This window comes from Tribolium madens, unplaced genomic scaffold (assembly GCF_015345945.1).
Source record: "Tribolium madens isolate multiple individuals breed KSU strain unplaced genomic scaffold, Tmad_KSU_1.1 Scaffold_91;HRSCAF=231;Tcas5.2_LG7, whole genome shotgun sequence".
In the NCBI taxonomy this organism is placed as follows: domain Eukaryota; kingdom Metazoa; phylum Arthropoda; class Insecta; order Coleoptera; family Tenebrionidae; genus Tribolium; species Tribolium madens.
The window spans coordinates 6,413,394-6,435,724 of NW_025401063.1; the positions used below are offsets into that span (position 1 = coordinate 6,413,394).

General features: G+C 33.6%; 6 protein-coding genes across 10 annotated transcripts in view; 1 reads left to right on the plus strand and 5 right to left on the minus strand.

The window, feature by feature from the left end:
- Window positions 1-10,268, minus strand: part of LOC123010955 (semaphorin-1A) — a 117,750-nt gene extending 107,482 nt beyond the window's left edge. For 4 of the 5 annotated variants that reach the window (XM_044408172.1, XM_044408170.1, XM_044408174.1 and 1 more), the window contains exon 1: window positions 9,994-10,268. The gene's annotated coding sequence lies outside the window, so the exon portion shown is untranslated. Of the gene's footprint in view, window positions 1-9,830; window positions 9,951-9,993 lie in introns of those variants that run through there. The other variant, XM_044408171.1, reaches the window with a different exon arrangement.
- A 700-nt stretch (window positions 10,269-10,968) lies between these two features.
- Window positions 10,969-14,693, minus strand: LOC123010712 (fanconi-associated nuclease 1-like). Its single transcript, XM_044407792.1, has 7 exons — window positions 14,204-14,693; window positions 12,598-13,603; window positions 12,421-12,546; window positions 12,151-12,370; window positions 11,896-12,104; window positions 11,199-11,845; window positions 10,969-11,148 (listed from the first exon to the last, which is right to left on the minus strand). The coding sequence occupies exons 1-7, from the start codon at window positions 14,493-14,495 to the stop codon at window positions 11,096-11,098; spliced, it is 2,553 nt and encodes an 850-aa protein (XP_044263727.1). The 5' UTR covers window positions 14,496-14,693; the 3' UTR covers window positions 10,969-11,095.
- Window positions 14,694-16,061: 1,368 nt separating this feature from the next.
- Window positions 16,062-16,717, plus strand: LOC123010994 (28S ribosomal protein S17, mitochondrial). Its single transcript, XM_044408235.1, has 2 exons — window positions 16,062-16,258; window positions 16,310-16,717. The coding sequence occupies exons 1-2, from the start codon at window positions 16,139-16,141 to the stop codon at window positions 16,667-16,669; spliced, it is 480 nt and encodes a 159-aa protein (XP_044264170.1). The 5' UTR covers window positions 16,062-16,138; the 3' UTR covers window positions 16,670-16,717.
- On the minus strand, window positions 16,707-19,411 carry LOC123010992 (RNA polymerase II subunit A C-terminal domain phosphatase). Its single transcript, XM_044408232.1, has 5 exons — window positions 19,164-19,411; window positions 18,958-19,111; window positions 18,536-18,906; window positions 17,311-18,481; window positions 16,707-17,262 (listed from the first exon to the last, which is right to left on the minus strand). The coding sequence occupies exons 1-5, from the start codon at window positions 19,379-19,381 to the stop codon at window positions 16,891-16,893; spliced, it is 2,286 nt and encodes a 761-aa protein (XP_044264167.1). The 5' UTR covers window positions 19,382-19,411; the 3' UTR covers window positions 16,707-16,890.
- Window positions 19,412-19,501: 90 nt separating this feature from the next.
- On the minus strand, window positions 19,502-21,292 carry LOC123010993 (ras-related protein Rab-2). The gene is made up of 4 exons (XM_044408233.1): window positions 21,138-21,292; window positions 20,563-20,878; window positions 20,330-20,510; window positions 19,502-20,126 (listed from the first exon to the last, which is right to left on the minus strand). The coding sequence occupies exons 1-4, from the start codon at window positions 21,181-21,183 to the stop codon at window positions 20,028-20,030; spliced, it is 642 nt and encodes a 213-aa protein (XP_044264168.1). The 5' UTR covers window positions 21,184-21,292; the 3' UTR covers window positions 19,502-20,027.
- Window positions 21,293-21,581: 289 nt separating this feature from the next.
- LOC123010386 (signal peptidase complex subunit 1) lies at window positions 21,582-22,281 on the minus strand. The gene is made up of 3 exons (XM_044407248.1): window positions 22,073-22,281; window positions 21,877-22,023; window positions 21,582-21,821 (listed from the first exon to the last, which is right to left on the minus strand). Exons 1-3 carry the CDS (start codon window positions 22,103-22,105, stop codon window positions 21,711-21,713), a joined length of 291 nt encoding a protein of 96 aa, XP_044263183.1. The 5' UTR covers window positions 22,106-22,281; the 3' UTR covers window positions 21,582-21,710.
- Window positions 22,282-22,331: the final 50 nt, after the last annotated feature.

A 22,331-nucleotide genomic window follows, 5' to 3' on the forward strand; every position in this document is an offset into this window, starting at 1 on the left:
TATGAGTTCAAACATCGAAGAATAACTTTGTTAAGTATTTCCCTGTAATTGGGTAATTGCTAATAATGTTGAGAGACTGTTATCCGAAAACAACTCCTTTTATTAAAGAGAATAATACGTATGCGATTATGTTAAGTAAGTCATAAAATCAGGTAAAGTCAATATTTACCAAAGACTTTGAATCATCAATGTGACTCAACTTACCCGAAACGGTGTTTACTTCAAAAACACGATCGAAAATAAATTAGGAGTATTTCTTTTAAAAAACAATTTGAGTAAATTGGAAACACTGGACTGCACAAACACAATAATTAGCGAATTAATATTCGCACTGCATTGAAATTAATTTTATATGAAAGCGTGTGGGATGACTCTCTCTAAATTTCTACATTACAAAATCATCCAAAGCAATAATTTCCATAAAAGCCGGTAAATACACCTAAAATAACGTACACAGAAAGCGAAAGTATATTCTGTTTAATAAAATCAACAGTGAAAGGAAATTATGTATTTAAAGATTTCAACTACTGAAGTAAAATATCTTTACCCTCTAATAACACATCAAACAATGTTTTTTGAATTAAACTCCCCAGCTAAAAGCTTAATAATAGACAAATTTAAGCGCAGCCCTTTTACAAATTGCGGAAGAGACTATTTGCCATTGGAATTCCACGCACTGACCGCATTCAGAACAGGAATGTTAACCTCAGAGATGGATACATAGAGATTTCAAATTTTATCTAAATGAAATCAGAGACAAATTGACCATTTTTACGTTAATTAACACTCGAATTCACTATTAAACACAAGTGAAGGATTTTACGACTGAAATTCTCTAGCTAAAAATTACTCATCCATTTTTTGTCCATTATTCATCTTTTTCCGCATTTCACTTACTGAAAAATTGTCGCACCGAGAATTTACATGAATTCCCTTAAGCTCCATGAAGAGGGATTCTTTATGAATACAAACGCCGTATCTTGTAAAAAATATGTATAACGATTAAATCCAAAATGTACAAATAAAATACCTAATGGCATGCTTTTACGCCTGTAAATTCAATATTGATTTTAGTATTCCCTTTCAATATTTCATTATTTCATGGAGATTACGTCTTTGTAATGCTACCAACCAATGATCACTAAAATGACTTCCCAGAATGTTAATCAGTTTTTCTTTGACATACAATCTTTGTCAACCAATATATGAGAAAATTTCCCGACTAGATTGCGAATTGCTAATGTAAGAGATTTAGAAATATCGCATCCTTATCTGAAACATTTTATCAGCAGGATCCACAACCCACATGCATATCCATCAATCATTGAGGGATAGCGAGGAAATAAATGAAGGTCCTTTTCTGTATCAACACGTAAGTCTGCACTTGGTGTGGGTCGAGGCAATCGCGAAAAATTGAAATATTAAAGTCGTAAAAGACGAAAAAATACAAGACACCGGGACAAGAAAGGGGTAGAAGAACCTGCAAAGGGCGAGTCGGCACTTCGCGTTATGAATGAATAATGCGATCTGTCCAAACGAACACACCCCATAAAAGTACGTCACATCCGCTTCAGTTAAGACCGTCACATTTTGTTTACATGAGAACGAGAGAAGTGCGAACGACCGCCGTGAATGGGAGAAAAACGAACACTTAGAGAAAACAGAAACTAAGCGCCACGATAAATCAGGCCAAATCACAAATGCTTGAGATGTTCGCTGCTGGGTAACACCATGAAAAAACACAATCGACCTCAATTACTTTAAATTAAAAGACTGTGCCTGATGAGAGCGAGAAACGATTGAATAAGTCTACGGTTCTCTTGAACAAACTCTCATTACAGGAGCTTGCAACGAGATTTTATCAAGAACGGCTTTCTAATGCGTTTAAAGAAAACTCTCAAAAACACGATCTTAGACAGGTACAGAGCCACAAAACATTTTAAAGACCTGTGAAGAGAATACTCAACTCTAGAGTAAACCCAATCTCCTTAAAATAAAGAAAAACTTTCTTTGAAAACAAATGTCACACATTTTTGAGTAGAGTGCACTAAAAACTAATAAAGTTATCAAAAAAATCTTTTTATCGAATTTGTGTCCTACTCATCACTTAAATTTTCTTTTTTCGATTTAAATAACTTTTTTAACATTGAACACTACAGAAAAATTACAATAAATGAACAAAACGAAAAGTGTTGAAAACAACAAAATTTTATCGATTTTCCATACAAAATCTCTTGAAATAAAAGATTAATTAGTTTTGAGTATGTATTTACATTGACAAATGTAAAATTGTTAGATCATTCATGATAATATTGAAGTAAACTAATTTAAATGTCTTATTACTTCCAACGAAAAAACGAAAAGTTTACCGAAGTCGTAAATAAAACGATAAAATGTTTAGCCAGACAATAAACAAATAAATGTCTTGTAAATACAATTGCAAATAGTATTTATCTCAGTTACTCTAGTCAAAATGGATATATTTTAATTGATGCTTCATTTTGTAATTGTGTAAAAATCAAACACTTACCCTTAGAAAATCTAAATTAACAAAAAAATAAAGCATCAAAGCATCACACGTTTTATTCACTCAAGTCACATGTTCAAAGTGTTTATAATACTCATCTTATCATTCTATTTTTCTACAGGATATTGCATATCACTTACTTCGTAACACCTACATTTGAATAAGCACTACAAACAAATCTCAGCTAATTAAAAAAAAAGTTGGTTCCGTAACTGTAAGTTGTTTGTTATTAAAACTTGCTACAAACATAGATATTCTTTTTTACAACAAACAAAACCGTGTGTTAGTTTAAAACAAAACAAATAGTTGTTTCTTGATGGTAAATAATAAATGAGGTAGGTATTTTTAATACATGCATGTAAGTAAACACCCTTTACTCAACCAATTACATACAGAATATAAAAAGAATGAAACACATGACCTATTTGTAACTTCTAGAACAAAAAGAAAAAATGTTCCCACTAAAAAGTTGAGTGTTTATGCTGCCCAACACATTACATTATCAAGTCAATTATAATTGAAAAGACTTCAAAGTAAAAATATGCACTGATGTAAGATGGTAATAAAAATTAAATTATACAAGAGTCTTTTACTTCCAATAGTACTTTAATGACAAAAACGTACAAAAATCACTTTGGATTAAGACAAAAAAGAAAATTATCTGAAATACAATTGCTAGAGACCTCAGGTAACTACTAATTAGTCAGCTACAGTCTACATACATGTGAAGGAATGAATGTTAAACAATATCAAATGCGGTTAAGAGAAATTAAACTGAACCCTGATCCCACACACTGAAAGATGAAATTATGCTGTTTAACCATATTGCGGGCTACAAATTATGATCAAAATCGAAATTGTACTTTCACCATCATAAACCACATGCAAAGGCAAAGGCAATGCACTGCAACGAGAAAGAGAGAGAAAAGCCGCAATGTAACTACGGTCGGCTCCATGAATGGCTGCTGTAGTCCAGATCAATAGCGGTGGTCCAGTAGAAAAGAGGGTGTGCACTGTACGCGCTGCGTGGCCTCTGCAGATCCGTATTTTCATGGAAATTTTAAGCAAAAACCGATCTGTGACAAGCCAATCGTCCGTCGCAAAAGCGTCAAAAAGCTACAATTAATTTTGGAGTTTCCACGCCCCAAAATCGGGACCATTTTGACGTGGATCCGGGGGGTTAAAAATACTAACCTCTCGTTTGAACCAACTCCAACCCTGTCCTGTTCCTGCCATCAGGAAATATAGTAAATATTAAACGAAATAGGGGTCGGCAACCATAGACTGAAAAGCTAACGTTTACATAATACTAATAAAAACCGTTCAAGTGAAAATACGAAACTGATGAAAATTTTGTCATATTTGCTATTTTATTGCAATGAAACAAATCCATAAAACAATAAACTCGATGTTTACACACTCCCCTTTGGTTGCTACATTTCCATAGATTGTCAAAGAAACCAGAAGAATGGTTCTTTGTTTACTTGAAACGATTCAATGTCCTAAAGTCGATTATCAGACCAAAACTTTGAACAGAGGAATCTTCCAAGTCGCGTGGATACTCTCTTAATTAAATCATTGGCATGATTTAAGTCCAACGAGATTAAGAACAAATTAGAGGACAGTTATCAGATCATTTAGGAAAAATTCATTCTTCAACCCCACCGCTGGGAAACTTTCGGAAATTCAATAACGCACCGCTGAACCAACAAACTAAAATGAATCATTGTGGAAACAATTTTTCGCGGAAACCTGACCTGAGTAAAATTCTCAGGGCTACAAAGGAATTCAATAGGTTTTTAATTTACTCCAACAGTTGCGAAAGAAACTTTACCCAGTGCCATAAATCTTACGTCAAAAGTTCTACCTGTATGTCGACTGCATTTTAAATATGCCTCGTTTTACCGAAAACAAATTATCGCGATGCCCGACAGATGCTGAGTTTCAAGCTAAATTAAATAATTTCAATTTTAATCGTACAGGTGCGATTATTTTTTCGGGACAATAAAACCATTTATACAATCAAGCCAAGCTGCTGCTTTAGCATTCGAATTCCATGTAAATTTTAACGGCACAACAGTAACACAAAACGATAAAATTATTTGGGAGTTCCGAATCCAATGTGACCGTGTTCAGAATAGATATTCGAAAAACGCCACTCAATACCAGCCGAATCGCCATTTGAATAATGAATAGAAGCTACATTTACCTATCTTTTTATTCCGGTTTAAAATTATGCAGTTAGCAGGAAGCCGATCTCCGAATGCAGGAGACTGTAACGAAAGTTTCCTGCGATTTCTTAATTGCCTACACATAATTTCATCCCGTGTGGACCCTCATTATTATTGTTATCACAAAAGCTATTAGCCATACCCACAGGTTTATTGTCATATAACGATAAGAATGATTCACCACTGCATTGGGAAAAATTTTAAATTAGTTTTACAAAAATTGTGCTTCTGTTATTACGACTGTGAGAAAATAAAATAAAACTCTATTTTATCGATTACCACAGATTCGTATAATTAACTTAGTACAAAAAGTGTAAGACATAAGAAGGAAACCATTAAATGACATCAAAAGGCAATTAAAGGAGAGATTATGAAGCCTGAAATCGCTTCAAACCTACGAAAGACATTTCACTTATCCCTAGCAACAAATAACGTCTTAACTGTAGCAGTTTCCTGTAAATAAGTCTATTTTATCTGTTTCGGTTAGATATCAAGTTGAAGAAAAACGTCCTTTCATGCAAATAAGCCAGACGCCCATACTCCCACTGAAAAGAATAGAACGTTCTTACAACGAAAAGATTACCAATTAATGATTCTCTTTTCTACAAGTTCCAATCTCTTGGAAAAAGAATCGATACGAAATAAATATTATATGGTGCTCTATAAAATCGGTGATTCACTGGTTCTTTGTAACGAAATAATAGCATGAATAGCCGTGACATGTCTTTGGTTGGAGTGAAGTGCAACACGCCAAAAATGTATTAACAAAGCAAGAATAAAATCGCGATAAGACTACAATAGGGTGGCTTATCATTGGAAGCACTTTAGGGGTAAAAATGACCAGATAAATTTAAGGATATGAGTTCAATTCTGAAGTGAATAGTCCCATACAAAAAATCAAAAATTAATATTTTCACAGGGTGAGTAAAAATAACATCTAGGTCATGCTAAAAGGATTGTCAGCTCCTAATTTAATAAATTATTTTCTATCAGATTCAGAATTAGTGGCAAATTTAGTTACAAGTAGTTCAGCAGGTTGAGAAGTGGTCACTTCTTATCAATTGATACATATTATGACAGTTCAGGTTTCGAAATGGCCACTTCCCAACCCGAAAACTGATAAGGAAGTAACCACTTCACAACCTAAACTGTCACCAGCCATGATTTTCAAAATTTGATAAATGTTTAATCAGCTTTCTGTGCTTCACGCACTGCTATAAATTTCGCGCCCTTAACTAAAAGTAGCTAACTTTGAAGTTCAACTTCACACATGATTGTAGAAAAAATACTTTTATTACATTCGTATGATAAACTATACAAACAGGAATTTTATAAATGCATGATGTATGATGTAGATGCACTTTTTAAAAATTATGATACCTCTTATCTCGTGGAATGAACTTAAACTATATTTACACATTTTATCGTCTGTTGGTGTGATAAAACGAAATTTCAATTTACCGAATTTATTGCACATTGTGCAATTTTAGTAAAGCATTAATTAAATTTCGCATTAACGGCACAATACAAGCAGAATGTCACGCCACATGGACATTAACAATTACCTCCGAAAGTTTACTGCTGGATAATTAGTGAATTTCACCAAAAAACGTCTTAGTTTTTTGAGGTAAACATATGTTCGGAGCTATGTCACATCACTAATCGAGAGAGCAGAAGCCAGGTGCTACCCAGTATAATTCTTAAACCATCAAGCCTGCTACCGCATAACATCTGGTTCCTATTTGATTCTTAAAATTTATCCCCACTTTTCCCTCGCGAACTCCAAAAGGTCGATTGTGTACACCACCAAAGTTTAAGAGTAAACAAAAGAACTCTTCCAGTTAGGACTACGTAATATATTTATAGTTAAAATGAAGACCTAAACCCCGAAATTTAATGTGAAAGGAAGTATTTGCCCGGCCAAACTTCGCCACTAAAAATAAATTTTTAATGGCGCCTTAACGAAATTTTCATACAATGCTGAGCATAGCATTACGCCTGATTACTCGAAAAGTAACAATTTACCACTTGAAATTCCAAATAAACATCTTATTAAATTTTGCGATGGGAAAACGTGACGAAGGAAAATGGTTTTGTGAAAGTCGTTTCTAAAACAGAAGACAATTTTCTAGTAGGAAAGGTAAAAAACACAAAATGGAATTGTTTCAAAAAATAACTTCTAAAATAAATCCAAGAATAAAAAATCGGACCAAAACTCCATTTAGAGGAATCGAGTTTCACATAATACTAATTAAACGTCATATGCAGATTAATGACTCAAAGTTAACCTCGATATTAAATAATTAACACTGCAGTCATTAATAGATGAAAGCTGATAGCTTCTCAGATCTATCAGAATAAAATAGCCTAGAGGTAAACAGGTGTTCGGTAAGTATTTAAACGTCCACGTCGAATACATTTGCCATAACGATCACAAAAGAATTTATTATTACATTCTAATGTAAACAGGTAGTTATTATTAAAATATTTTTTTTTAAACAAATTTAATTTTTTTTTTTCAATAAAACGTGAAATTGCAAGGTTTCCCCATACGAGTATACGAAGCCCGGACCTGTCCGTATGAATAAAACGTATTTTGTATTCATTGCTATCGTCCTTTAACTCTGACATCCGTCATTCCCTGACCATTGTGCTTGCATAATGGCCGGCTTTTGAGTCTTGTTTACCGCCTCCATTTTACATTAACTATGTTATTCACCGATGGAACCCGGCCTCCAGCAGGCGTTTTATATGTTCGCTTATTAAGTAACTTGAACTGAGAGAAAAAAATCACTCATAGTCAAGACTGATTTGCATTTGAATGTGCAGAAAACAAAATGAGCAGCAAAAGTTTTTCTTACAGTCGAAGAATTATTAAAACTTGGAAGAAAAATAAAAGATTCTGTCTTTATTAACCGTATTAACAGAAAACGTGTAATGGGCTAACAAGAATACGAGTCGGGGAAGTTAACAGATTATCATAATCGACTAAATGATTACTCAAATATTGATTATTAATCTTCTACGATTCACTGATTGGTAAATTAATTAGAATGTACTTACCACAAATCACATAATAGCACAAATCCTGTTTCCATCAAACTCGCTGCTCATTAAGCTAATAAAGAATTCCAACTAACTCCCGATGGAAAATAAAGAAAACCACTAACACCGTTTCTAAATAAACCATGATTTATGTTCTTATGTTATTCTTATTACTTTCTACCCATTTTCATAATAATCAATGTTTTAATAGCATACCGCTGCATTAAAAAAATTAAGTCTCTTGGCCCCAATAAAACCTTTACTGCTTCTGTTTGTGTTAAAATTAGTTCACCTATTACAAGCAATTAAAATTCAGTAGCAGAATATTTATTCCCTATTGCAGTATGCTAATTCATATAGTGTTATTCAAACTTCAAAGTGTCGCACCCAATAGTGCTCTATTTACCTATGGATATTTCAATATCTGGGAATAAAGCTTCGTTGCCTACATTACCTTCAATGGCTTGATATCACGTACTATAGTGAGTGAAGAATTACACAATCCCTACTTTACTCAATTTGCCATAGCTTAATTAGCCACATTGTAGGTAATTGTTAATTAGAAAACTGGCTTCAATGGTATTATATGTACACTAAATACAATGACAAAAAAGGACAAAAAGTAACAAACAAATTAGAACCATGTACTTTTAATATAAAGATACACCCTTTCAAAAAAAGTTATAATAAGACCTTATTATTTCATCCAGGTTTCCCGCCACGTAAACAAATCCTTTTATGAGATAAAAACAATTTACAATAACAATGCCACACAAAAAAATATTAAAAAAACAGACAGCATATGGGAAGCCGAAAATTCCCACATGTTCCCATCACATTTTAAATAACCGACAAACGTCCGACCAAAAAATTTCAAAAAAATGAGTTACAGTTTAAGAAGAAAAATAATACTATTTTTAGTCAAATAAACACATATTTTTATTAACATAAAAAGTCACCTTTACAGTCAACGTCTGCAAACAAATTATTAACTATAAAAATAAAAATGATAGATATCGTATTTTCCATAAATGTAAGTGTTAATACCTATACGCGTACAGCAAAAAATATCGATAAATCAGCCTGTGGATAATAATTCCCAGACCTAATAAAGACATTAATTTGTGGGGAAATAAGATAGGTTTGAGAATAAATTGTTAGCATGTACATTAAAATATATTACTGTTGTAATAAATTTACATGCAAATAATGTGTTACAGTTGTATCATAATCATTTGTAATAACAACAAATTACATTCCAAAGAATGTATTATTAATAAAAGTGTGCCACCAAAATAAATTTTACTATTTGTTGTATGTATTATTAGTATAGATACAATCAATTTTTGAAAAAAATGAGTCATTTATAAATCACTTTGGAGTAGCTAACTAAAGTCTTATTTAACTTAGTTAATTGTCTATGCACCTAATATTTAAACACTTCACTGAACCGAAAAAATGTAAACAAGATTTACTTTTACCTCGACTTTTACACTTTTACTTCTTACATTAGATATTGGTTTGAGACCATTGACCTTTATGTATGTTTTATTGTGCTCCTTGAGTTCATTCAATTCAATAACTAGTCTTACAACCAACCACAAGATTGTATGAGTCATTAGGCGTAATAAGAAAAAACCTGAAAAATTCAGCTATTGTTCCCCTTTCAGTATCTTTTCAAGACCTTTTCAAAGAGTAACACTTTGGAAATGTAATACAAAAAATAAAATAAAATAAACAATACAAAATAAATCGTACATCTTACTGTTCTTCCACCGTTATGTAACTCCAAGAGTGTAAGTATTTATTACCAAGTTTGTATCAATTTGACCGTTAGGTTTATCTTGTGACATCCAGGATAAATCCGTTTCATCAATGAATGAATGGAATGATAAACAAGTAGAAAATTATGTTTACAATTCCTTTATGACAGCCGAAACATAAATAGTGATCAAGAATTCTCCCTATTCTCTTAGGGGACGAAGTAAAAAATGAGACTTGAGGTCAAATAAAAATGTGATACGTACCATGTGTAACGTGTTGGTGTTAAATCGTCAGACGTTCAAGATGTGTTATGACTTTCAATCAAATAAAGCTGGACTTTGTGTCCCTGACAATTTTCTTAAGAACTTCCGCTCTTTACCAAACAATACATCACCAGAAGAAAAATAAATGATGAACAGGACTTACAACAATCAGATTAGTAGCATATCCCATTAAAAAACTTCATCCCTTGACTGCATCATAACAATGGTCGTAAGGGTGTTATAAGAAGCCTTCCGGCGTTCGCACTTTGCTAACTTAACAGAATTATAACTGAGAGACGCACACGCGTACATAAAGAGTACTTCTTCATTTAAAAAGATCCATGTTTTCTTTTAGGAAACATAAACACAAATACATGAGCATATTGACATCACGAAACGCGCTTGCCCGACAACAGCACAGCACAACTTCTGCGTGGTGCTACGAACTGCGCTGGTTGAGGACTTCTTCTGAGGTTTGCGCCATCTGGGAGATGGGGCCTGCACTGGGCAAGGACTCTCAACAGTTTACTCCACGTTCCACGAAGTGTTTGCGTGGGGGCCTTTTCCCAAAGTTGAAAGGCCTCTTCGACATTTCCATACATTTGATAATACCATTATATTTATTATAGAAATACGTTCTTAGTTTGTTTTTTTTTTTAATTATATGATGTAGTTATCCTTTGGAGAGCTTATTAAAAACTCACTTCTTAGGCAAACCGCATTTTTATACATATGTGAAAAAAATACCTATCTTACTGAAAATTATATAAAATTGCCCTGTTTATCGTGAGTAGGTATTGAAACCAAGAGCAATATACCTATTTCACAATGCAAAACCGACATAAAGTATACCATCTTTAAAAAAGATTTAACCTTTTATTTAAAAATATTAATAAAAAAGAATCAAAAATAGGCTTTTTGAAAATCAAAGGAAACACAAAACAATAAAAAATTTCATCGTTTTTATTTTAAAAAATATAAAATACAAAGTATAGGGAATTTTTTTAGATTTGTTTAGATGTTTATAAGAATTATCGTATTTTACTTCCAGCGACAATCTGTTTAAACACCATTTGGTATATTTATACCAAATAATAATTTAATTATTTAATTAACAGTCTAAAATAATACACAAACAAAAGTTTATACGTTATAATGCAAAAACTACATATAATAACATAAAATATATATAATTAAAAGATCTAAACATAAAGTAAATGTATAAAAATAAACAGCCTTTTCAAAAACAAATGGCACTTGGAAAACTATTTAGATACTGCCGAGACACTTCTCTTATACTGTTTTTTTGTCGCTTTGGCTAAAAAATATAATATTAACCCAAAACATTGGATAAAGATCTACACTCACGCTCCACTCTACAAACTTCCACAGAAGCTCCAATATCACACAAATAATTTAGCCACAACTTCTGTTTAATTGACAGTTTATCATTTTCACCTTTAACTTCCACGAATTTCGCCTTTCCCTCGTCAACATTCCACACAATCAAATCGGGAAACCCACTATGGTATATTTTAAAATTTTTAGCCAATCTTTCAAAAATTTTAGCGACCACAGGCCGCCCTATACACATTATCACATCGAAAATATAAACAGGCTTAGACACTTCAGCCTGCATCAAGGAACTTTCGTGGGAATGTAGGTCCCAAGCCTGATTCAACTTCGTCCTTAATTCAATGTTCTTCCACTTGTCCCGAATTTCATCCAGTCGCTTTTGAATCCAACGTTCTCTGTTTTTGTAAAAATAAGGCGAGTACATGTCTAGCGGGGCATTTTGTAAGTTAGAAACGAATGTCCCGCGAACGTATTTCTCATAAATGATGTCCCAAAATAACAGACAGAACGCCCCAATCATCAAACTACCCTCACAGTGTAACCCGCTAGGAAACCCCATCGTTTCGTAATGCTTCAAAGCCATCTGCTCAACAGTCAAATACTCAACATCACCATTGGCGCAGCGATAAACATATTTCCTCTTTTGACCAGATTCTTGGCTGTAACCAAAATTATAATTTACGACGGTAACAGCAAAAATAGTTCCTACCTTTTGAGAGATTTGCAATACAAAACCTTTTGGGGCCAATCACGGTCGCATGAACGCGGCGATAAAGCAGCAATTTCGTCGTGGTATAATGGCGGCAAATTGTAGCTTTTCCTATTTGTAAGTTTACCTCTATGTGCGAGCTCTTGCAATTGGATGTCCGTCAAAAACTCTTTCTCTTCTTTAAAAGCTTTTATTATTAATTTTGCCGCCTAGAAATTTCTCTCAAAACAAAGTTCGATAACAACCAAACATTACCTTTTCATAATCTTTGAAATATTCAGTATAAATCAATGATAACTCGCAATACCAATCACCACGTTTGTGTTTGCAAAACTGTTGCGAAATTAAGTATTCAAGCCAAATTTTAACGTCTTGAAAGTTGGAGCGTTTTAGGTGTTTTAGACCTTTTGTTATAATGCGAATGTATTGAGCGTTTGGAGTAAACCGTTCCAAATGTGGTTCTCTAATACTATTACTAAAATAAGACGGTTTCGATTTATTTATTTAATTTAAGCAGAAACTTACTTATCATCCTCGTTTGCTTGTTTCAACAAGTTAAAGGCTCTTTGGCAAAGTACTAAAATATTTGGATTGTTCTTTTTCTCAATAGCTTCTTCTAACTCTCTATTTAAGTCAACAGCATTAGCGTACCTAAAATAATCTTAAAATTAATTCACTTCAAATCTAAAGTTACTCGCATACTTTGAGAAATCCTGTGGAGTATAAAAAATATGAAAAGTTTCAACTTTGCAGGAGGGAAAAACAGTGTTAAAATATGTAACATTTTTAAAGTAATCTTGTGGTACAGTCAGACTCGAATTAGTGAATGTATTTAACAGAAAAACGTAACGTAAACATCTATTGAGATTTGTAGAAAGTTTAATACAATATCCCATTCGCTCTTTAATCCGTTCTCGAAGAACGTCTTCTGTGGTTTTTGCACAAGTGAGCGTAACTTGCGTTTTACAATTTTTCACTAATTTCGCAATAAGGACATCTTTAGGCCCAGGAGTGGGTAGTCTAAACTGGGTTAAAATATATCGCAAATCCTGCAACCTCAATAAACTTAACAGCGTAACTGTATCTTCAGCCATATAATCTGTATCGACAAAGCCTTTTTCTTTCAAGTGTTCATACATAACATACACATTTTTCTCGTTCATGTTTAGCCCAATTTGATCAACGTATGTAAAAATATTGTACCATAGAGGCTTCCACAAAAACAATTTTACACACGTATATTGGTAGTCCTTCTCCATGTTATAAAAATTATAAAGCATGTTTTGATCGCTCTGACTCAGCAAACATCTCAAGTGGTTATATTTTAAAACGTTGATAAAAAACTCTCTCATAACTTTTAATATCTCATAATTGACTTTTTTGCTTTCGTCTTTAACTCCTGGCTTTGGTGTATTTTTCACGGAAGAGACAATTACCTTATTTTCTATAACACAGATTTTACTTGTACTAGGAGTGTTTGCTGTACTATTTTCGTTAAAAAGTCGTTTTTTTGGTGTTTGCTTTGGAGATACATTTTTGATGGGTGAGGTGCTTGCAGTACTAAGATTCTGGGAAGGCGGTGTAAGAACGTGTCTTGTTGAGGAGTTTAGAGGAGTTGAAGTCCCAATATTCTGACTTGAATAGGCGACAGAAGTGGGTTTATTTAAAGATAATGGAACTGTTACTGTTACTGTTACCGCTGGAGTTCCTAAAAATACTTAAGTTAAAGATAAAATTTTCAATACACAGTTTTATAATGCAAAACCGTTATTACCATGAAAGTCATTTTTTAATCGTTTATAAGTCAAAGATACAGTTGGAGACAAAATACTTTGGTCGTCAATGTCACTTGAGTGACATTAAATTGTAAAGTATGCTTTAGGACTGTTAACCTTATTTTTAGCTACTGTCAATCACAGTTGACAAGCCACAGTCGTAAAATAGACTATTTTTTTTTGTTTTAGTCTAATTTTTGTGGTCATAGCTATAAGAAAGTAAGCTTCATTAATTAAGAAAGCTATGATCTTAGTGTCTAGAAATTACATTTATACAATTTATAATTTGTCAACATCATTCTTATTAATAAACTCGATAAATAACTCCTGCATAAAAAGAAACAAGAATTTAGTAATGACAAATAACTTCCCGCCAAAATTTGACATTACTACAATCATCCAAAGCAAATAATGTTATAGAATTGTTGATTTTATCTTGATCATTTAGTTGAATAATTGTAAAAGGGTGTTGTCATGATAACAATTTATTGTTTTACTTGTTTTTCAACATGCAGAATGATTTAAAAACTCACCATTATTTTCCTTTGATAGACTTTGCCTTTGATCACTTTCAATATCGTCTTCATCATCTGAGTTAATTGCTACTTTTAATTTTCTTTTCGAAATTCCAGCAAATGTACTATGTGCTTTACTTGGTGTATTTGAAACGGACTCTGTTGAAAAATCTCTTGAAGTTCCAGACATTGTTCGACGGAAACGTTTTCTCTTAAATGGAGAGTCAGTTGGAATTCTCTTTACACATCCTGTGAAATATGAACTGATTTTTGTTTGACTGAGTCTTTTTTCTGGTGAAAACTCAGACATTGTTTTTTCACCGGAGCACTATAAACATTATTATTTCATCAAGGTTTCAAGTTTGAAGGTTAGAAACTTCGAACTTCGAACCACAGAACAACTACAAAACTTCGAACACCTTCGGAGCACTGATTCGGAGCGACACAGAATCAGTGACAGAACCACAGAGAGTGACAGAGATAAGACAACACAAAAGTGACAAAAGCGCATGTACCGTTACGGAATTAAAATTTCGGGCAGTATTTTTCTGTCACTTCAAAAAGTTCACTGTAAACTACCTTTTACTGCTGACCTTTGATAATTAAACTTTTCTGTCAGTAACGTTATTTTATAAATCAAAATGACATAAACATGACAAGAGTAGAAAATGAGGTTATTAATGTAAAGGTTGTTTTAGAGTTACATTGTGAAAATGACAGTACTGCCCGAAATTTTAATTCCGCAACTGTACAAGCACTTCAGTCACAGACTAATCTGTGTGCTTCAGTTTTCAGATGGCGCTAAATAAGCGCCAAGCTCTAAATATTCTAATCAACTGATTTGTATAAAAAAAAGAAATAAATGATAAATATGTACAATTCCGGCCACAAAATTCTGGACGATTTCCATGATTCGATTGGCATAAAAATATAGGTGTTCTGTTTTTATTGTTACAAATTTCACACAATGAATGTGCACAATAAAAATAGTTTCACAAGGTAAAAAAAAGATTTTTACAAATTTAATAAATCTCAGATTTCTTCAAATTTTACAATCACCATAACTTTTTATGATAATATGTGATTAAAATTTAAGCAAGCTTTTATTATTATTAAATTATGAAACACAGAGAATGTATCGTTACTCCTTTAAAAAAAGTAAGAATTTTGCAAGGTACTTATAATACATAAATAAGAAACAATTGCGATCTACTAGTTCTTGTACCTACTTTAGTGTACCTACGATATATATTCTCAATTCAAAAGTTATTTTTATTTAGAAATTTACGTCTTACCTTTTTTGAAAATTTAAAACTCATGAAAAACTATAAAGAAACCTTCAAACTAAAAGTCGATACCCCAAAGAGTTCTTACCTATACTTTTAAAATCTGTGCTTTTAAATACCTCCTTGTGCAAGACATCATTATTACAGTTGATCTGTCTGTTGCTAATAATAGCTGGTATTTACCAGCTATTATCGTCGTTATCATTTGATAACGACGATAATATCATAAGGACAATATCAGCTTAACTTTCTTATTATTATAGTTTTCTAATGGGTTTTTACTGAAATCAGAACTAATATGTATAAACATTCGAAATTGTAGTTTTATAAAAATGAATTAATAAATTTTAAGTACTTCTCTTTGTTATTATTATTTTATTTGTGTACAATTTAATGAATTTATTTGTAAGATTTTTAAATTTTGTTAGTGTATTTTTTAATATCCAAAAAAATAAATAAAGCGTTTATAATTCAGAAGCATTATTAAATCATTTATACATATAAATAAAATTAAAACGATGTTGAAATTCGATTACTTAGGAATTCGGCCACGAGCGTCAATCAAAAGTTCGATTGGACCGTATTTCAGACGCATAAAGCAACCTAACCTAAACATTAACCATCTAAAAAAATTATTACAAAAATTCGTGCTTAAACAGTAAATATTATGGCTTTACAAGCTGCAACAAAGTCGTCTATGCTCCTAGGGAGGTGTGTGCCTAGTCTAAAACAGAACGCATCTAAATTTAAAATCAAAAGATTGGAACTTGATACAAATTTGTTAATGGTAAGTATGTATTTAGTCTTTTCTGGTGGTTCTAATGGCTGATTTTTATAGTACTTTGGTAAAGAAGAATTTGTGTACGCGTATGACCCCAATAAAATATGCAAAACTGGTGATGTTGTTCTTATTGAGCAACTTCCAACGAGAATGACAAGGTTAATCACACATGCTGTTAAAAAAGTTGTGTATCCATTGGGAGACATAACTGATCCGATAACAGGAAAAAAGGTTGTTGCTGGAAAGTACAGAGATTTTGTTGAATCTGTAAATAAAGTGTATGGCGAAAAAGAAGGAGCATTTAAATATGATGAAGCGCCTCCAAGAGGTTGGCAAGAAGATAAAAAAGATTTCACTCATGTAGAAACATACATCAAGTACCACGAGTCAGGAAAAGACGATCCATATGCTGTGTAACGCCTAGTTTTGTTGTTTCAGTAGTTGTAATAAAAAATACATTGTCAACAGTCTTTATTTGAAAATCTGCACAGAATTCAATCGAAAATAGTTACATAAACGTTCTATATATAAATAAGAATCTTTCAGCGTGAAGTTATTAAATATTCAGGTAACAGATTTCATTGTTACTATTAATACTGCAAGTCTAAAAAAATAATCAATGGCTTAAAAACTTAACTCTAATTATTTGACAAGAATTCTCTTTCAAGGGCGGCACCCATCATATTCCACTCCCCATCGTCTACTTCGTCTGGAGCTTCTACACTTCCATCACTTTCTTGTGAATCAGGTTCCATATCTACTTCACTATCTACAGTCTCGCCTCGTCGAAATTTCACACTAGGCGTATCATCATCTTCTGTGCTATTGTTGAGATCATTTTCAGCTTCGTCTTCAACTTCTCTTTTTCTCTTGAAGCCTTTTGGATATTCACCTAGAGAATCTTCACTACTGCTACTATTTTCTTGTACTTCTTCAGAATTGACAACAGTTCCTTTCGCGTTCTTCTCTTCGTCACTAGTATCACTCTCGTCATCCAGAATATCTTCAACCTGTATATCAAATCATCAGCAACAACCTCAATATTAATTTCACTATACCTCTTTGTCCATATCTGCTATATCCGCGCTAGAAAATGACATGAGAGGATTAATCGTGTCCATAAACCTTCCACTGGGCGTCCTTTTTCGCATAGCGGGCGTGTTGTGCTCTGGATAACTTATAATATGCTCTGGACTGCTGCAATGCGGCGGCGGATGCCGGTTTTTTGACCCTTTACTATTCAAAGCAAAAATCTTCTCATCTACATGCTCCCATCGTTCAGCACAACACCACAGCCAATCAGGTGTAACAATCTTCAAATTCTTCTTTCTTCTACCGGCGTTAACCTTAGCAGTCCCTGGTCTAACAGCCACCAAATGTGTAGTCTCCTCCTCCAACTCTTGAGTAACCTCAGCACCCAAACTCTTAGCGATTTGATACGCTTTTGATTGCTCCAATTTGATGTGAGTCGGCACCAAGCCACTAAAAACCAATTTGCAACCCTGTAGCACCTGACTTCGGACCATGGGAATAACCTTCTTCAAGTCAGGAACCTCTCCTGATTCCATTTTGTCATAAGCGTCATAAAATGTCTGATGAATACGCTTTAGGATGTCTTCCAAATAGGAAAGGTAGTCATCAGGGTCTTCAACTTCTACTAAATGATTGTTTATTTCGATTGCATTTTTTGTTTCATGGGTTTTGGTGTCTTCCGTTGGCGTTTTGCTTTCTTCAGGTAATGGATTTTCGTCAATGGTTACCGTTTCGCCATTCACACCTTTACATTCACTTTCGTCAACATTTTCCATTTTTTGTTCGCTCACATCGGCACCTTTCTTGTTTTCATCCACGTTATTGTCCTCTTTTTCTTTACTACTTTCTTCCCTATCTTGAGTATTTTCTTTAGTTTCATTTTTTATACTGTCACTTTCGTTTACAACCTGATTCTCATCTTTGCTTTCACTATTTTTATCACTGTCATTTTCTGCTACTCTATTATCGTCGTTATTCAAAATTTGTTCGTCCTTTTTCAGGTCTTTGATTTTTGTTAAATCAACCCCAGCCTTGTTATCATTTTCGTGTTTGTCTAAGCCAGGAGGAGCGTTAATATCACCAGTATGTTGAAAAAAATGGTAGGGCTTGACGTGAATCAAATTTGCGGCGTTTGACCACACATCCTCTCTGTCGTCAATAATACACACCATGTTATCTCCACAAGGAAATAAAGCCCTAAATAAAAAAGTCATGTATTTACAGTAATTATTTGAATAATTAAATACCTACTTTAAATTCGCCTTTTTGCTGGTGGGGTCAAAGCACTCATCCCTCGAGAGAATGCGATTTGAGAAGAACTTCTGGTCTCTGTCCAGAACCGCCGCTATCATATGCGCATAATTCCTTGCACCAAAAGTGCAAATATGCAGTTCATAATATGGGTAAATATTATTCAAGAACTGATGGGTTCCAGGCCTCAATCGTGTGAAATACCAGGGTGAATTTGGACCATACAACTGAAAACGATAAATATCTTTGATGTTTGGTTGAATGTGGTCGTTAGTTGTGTGAATCAAAGTTTGGTCCAAGTCCACAAGTAGGACAAGTTTCCTGTCTCTAATGAGCCGCTCAACGTCCGCCTTGCCCAGTTTCTGTGCAAGCTGCAACAATGCAAGTCAAACCCCCACAGTGGCATTTTATAAACAAAACACCTCTTCACTGACTTTCAAGTCAGGTATAGCGTGCACCATGGGCACTGAAGCCGCGACACTGACATCGTTTTTCCTCAAATCGGTGCCGCATTCTGCGCACATATCATTCATCACCGTCGGATGAGTGCATTCTTTCAATTCGCATAAAGTCTCGCTGAAAATTCGAACACTAAGGTTCCGCGCGCTTTTTTAAAACTGTTGCTTACCCTGGCTTGACAATGGCGCCTTCCTGCGCCACAATCTTAAAAATTGTTCCGGCCTGTGTTACCTTCAACTTGCGTTGTTCCACCTTGGAACCCCCATCAAAATCATACAGAAGGATTACTCTTCCGATTGAAACAGTGTTCCCTTCGCTCACTTTCCATTTTAAAATTTTTATAGGTTTTGTTTGTTGCTGTGATATGCACATAGTTTTTTCCGCCATCTTGCACGGAAATAACTTCACTCATGAACGCAGAACGGGACCTGATTGGACGACGTATGCACTTCCGGGTGTCATCACTCATACCCGCCAATTTCGGATTTTAGGTAAACAAAAACAATCTGGCAATACAACTTATATTTGATTATATTACATGAAGCTTACATAAAAAATCTGACGTTTTACAATACAAATTTATTTAATGAGATAAACACTACATTTCTTAATTAAGTATAATAGACGCAATAAAACACAAAACACTATTATCACCAATAACAAAAATAAAGTTGATTTCAAAGTAAAATGTAATGCATCTGAAAAGGTTTCTCGTTTGGTACTCTATAAAATATGAAATCAAAACAATAAATATGTGACCTGTATTGGGACTAACTATACCACACTCTTAAAATAATCACAATAATAATATTTTCATTACATAAATTAGTGGGTACCAATATCATCACATGTAAAAATATTTTGAAAACTTTTTGTCTCTAATTGTTGTTGAACCATAGGGTAATGTGCAAGTTGCTAATTTGGAAGATATCAGATCATTAATTTATGTAATAAACCTGTGCAGTCACTTTCAATTCTTTAATAAGGGTTTCTCTCTTACACATAATGTAACCCTCAAGACAGATAAGCCATCTTAACAGCAACTCGAACCTTGAGAACCCCCAGCGCCACCTGCACCAGGAAGTGAAGGATTTGTAGGGGAATGTTGGGGGCCAATCTTGATACCATTTGCCTGAATAAACAATTAAAAATTGTCAATAAAAAACATAATAAAGGTTAATACGCAATACCACCAAACAAAGAAAATAGGGTAATGAACTTGGTAAATGTATAAAATTATTGATTTCAATCAAGACGTTTCTAAAGTTCATGTAACATTTAGAAAATGCCAATTTGAAAAGCATTTCGCTTAACAGAGCAGAACCACTAATTTACCTCATTATTAATGTCAAAAACTCCCTCTTGTATTTTCTCATATATCTCTTTTGCTGTATTTATAAAAGCTTCTTCAACATTGGCGGCCGTTTTTGCTGAAGTTTCCATAAAGACTAGTCCATGTTCTCTGGCAAAAGCTTCTCCTTCTTCTTTCTTTACTTCTCTCCTACTCTCTAAATCACTGGAAGAGTTCATTCAACAATTTTGATAAAAAAAAACAATTAGATGAAGACCTTTTGTTTCCAATCAACATGATGACCATATTTGAGTTGGAATGCTGACGAGCATCATCAAGCCATGTAGTCAGATGGTTGAAAGTCTCCCTCCTTGTAATGTCATAAACTAAAAGAGCGCCAGCAGCTCCACGATAGTAAGACCGCGTTATAGATCTAAAAGCTTCCTGTCCTGCAGTGTCCCAAATTTGCAATTTTATTTGTTTGCCATCAATTGTGATCATTCGAGCGCCAAATTCCACCCCAATTGTCAAATCATGAACTGGCTGGAATCTCTTGTCTGTGAACTGGAGTAACAAGCATGACTTGCCCACACCTGTAACCCCCATTGTTTACTTTGCGACTGATAAGCATATCAATCTGATTTAAATGAATGCCAAACACACTTCACATCCCCCTAAACCAAAAATAATCGAAATTGTCGAAAATACAAATCTTGGACAAGTTTAAAAACACAAAGACAGACCTTGACACCTATCCAAGATGAATAATACAAACTAGTTAGACGCAAAATATAAGAAAATCAACAGAATCGATTATGATTTTTACGGGAGCAACTCGGATGAAACACCCACCTGTGTCACCTATTATAATGTATTTGAACAGATACGCGTACGACATTTTCGTCACACAAAACTAAAAACTTGTTCTAATAATTTCACGGCTTATCACCGAATATATCAACTTCGTAAAAAGATGACAGCTGTCTGCTGAATGTCATTCCCTGAAGTTGCGCATCAACTTTTTGCGCAGCGAACAAAGCCGCCTCCGCATTGGTCAATAAAATGGAAATTTGAAATTATTGCTCTCTAAATAATAATAAAATAAACCTCAGGCCAATAAAACACTCATTTAAAATTGGACCGGTGTGTTTTTCTTATTTTATGTAAGTCATTTGGGAGAAATAAAGCGATTCCCGTGTCAAGATTTTCTAAAAATAATTGAAATGTTGGCGAATGTCCGCCTATTGCTAAAAAATAGGAATTATGGGTTTAAAATGAAAGCAAAAAAAGGTCATAGTCATTTAAAGTTTGCTAATATTCACATTCGTGTACAAAAATCATGTGCGATGAACCAAATCCACCAGAACTTGGGAACCATTAAATTAATTTGACAGTTTTATTTACAATATGTGATATAATGTAATCTTATTTTTTCTTTCCTTTCTTGGAACCACTAGAGGTCCCTTCAGTACCATCTCTAGCTGGTTGCCAATTTAGCGGTTTTCTGCGATACATAGGCCATGGAGGAATTGTCAACTGCAACATTTACATTATTGGAGTTTATTCAAAATTTCAATCGTCAAACACCCACCAAAGCAGCTAAAACAAAACCAGCGCCCAAAATGTAAACAGTTTGTGAAAATTGTTGAATAATGTAACCCCATACTAATCCAACAGCACCAAAAAGTGTTATAATAACGCGCGACAATTTTTCAGCCGTGGCTTGGCCCTCAAAGTCCTAAAAGAATTGTGAAATATTAAAAACATTAAAAAAGCAAAACATTTACCATGTGTGTGGGAATTGACTGTACAAAATTCATTGTAATTGGTTTTCGAATAAGTTACAAACTATTCTGCACAAATAATAATGTGTTGTTTGTCCACAAGGAAATATTTTTTTTTTCTTAGGAATAATCGGAAAAATTCAACAATCCTCTTTTAGAAACACACGTCAACAAACTTGTCGATTTTCTAACATTGGTACCAATCTAAGATGGCAATTCCACTAATTTGACACAACTGTGAAATCTGGTGGAATTTTCATCA

Excerpts from the sequence above, each read along its gene's own strand:
- LOC123010712 (XM_044407792.1), bottom strand. The coding sequence starts at position 14,495 with ATGTCTGAGTTTTCACCAGAAAAAAGACTCAGTCAAACAAAAATCAGT. Across the intron at positions 13,604-14,203 it reads TCTATCAAAGGAAAATAATG|GAACTCCAGCGGTAACAGTA; the intron begins GTGAGTTTTTAA and ends AAGTATTTTTAG. Across the intron at positions 11,846-11,895 it reads TATTGCAAATCTCTCAAAAG|CCAAGAATCTGGTCAAAAGA; the intron begins GTAGGAACTATT and ends TTTTGGTTACAG.
- LOC123010994 (XM_044408235.1), top strand. The coding sequence starts at position 16,139 with ATGGCTTTACAAGCTGCAACAAAGTCGTCTATGCTCCTAGGGAGGTGT. Across the intron at positions 16,259-16,309 it reads TTGATACAAATTTGTTAATG|TACTTTGGTAAAGAAGAATT; the intron begins GTAAGTATGTAT and ends TGATTTTTATAG.
- LOC123010992 (XM_044408232.1), bottom strand. The coding sequence starts at position 19,381 with ATGGCGGAAAAAACTATGTGCATATCACAGCAACAAACAAAACCTATA. Across the intron at positions 18,482-18,535 it reads AGCAAAAAGGCGAATTTAAA|GGCTTTATTTCCTTGTGGAG; the intron begins GTAGGTATTTAA and ends TTTTTTATTTAG. Across the intron at positions 17,263-17,310 it reads TAGCAGATATGGACAAAGAG|GTTGAAGATATTCTGGATGA; the intron begins GTATAGTGAAAT and ends TTTGATATACAG.
- LOC123010993 (XM_044408233.1), bottom strand. The coding sequence starts at position 21,183 with ATGTCGTACGCGTATCTGTTCAAATACATTATAATAGGTGACACAG. Across the intron at positions 20,879-21,137 it reads CATTATAATAGGTGACACAG|GTGTGGGCAAGTCATGCTTG; the intron begins GTGGGTGTTTCA and ends TGGGGGTTACAG. Across the intron at positions 20,511-20,562 it reads ATGTTGATTGGAAACAAAAG|TGATTTAGAGAGTAGGAGAG; the intron begins GTCTTCATCTAA and ends GAACTCTTCCAG.
- LOC123010386 (XM_044407248.1), bottom strand. The coding sequence starts at position 22,105 with ATGAATTTTGTACAGTCAATTCCCACACACATG. Across the intron at positions 22,024-22,072 it reads AGTCAATTCCCACACACATG|GACTTTGAGGGCCAAGCCAC; the intron begins GTAAATGTTTTG and ends CAATTCTTTTAG. Across the intron at positions 21,822-21,876 it reads GTTTTGTTTTAGCTGCTTTG|TTGACAATTCCTCCATGGCC; the intron begins GTGGGTGTTTGA and ends TAAATGTTGCAG.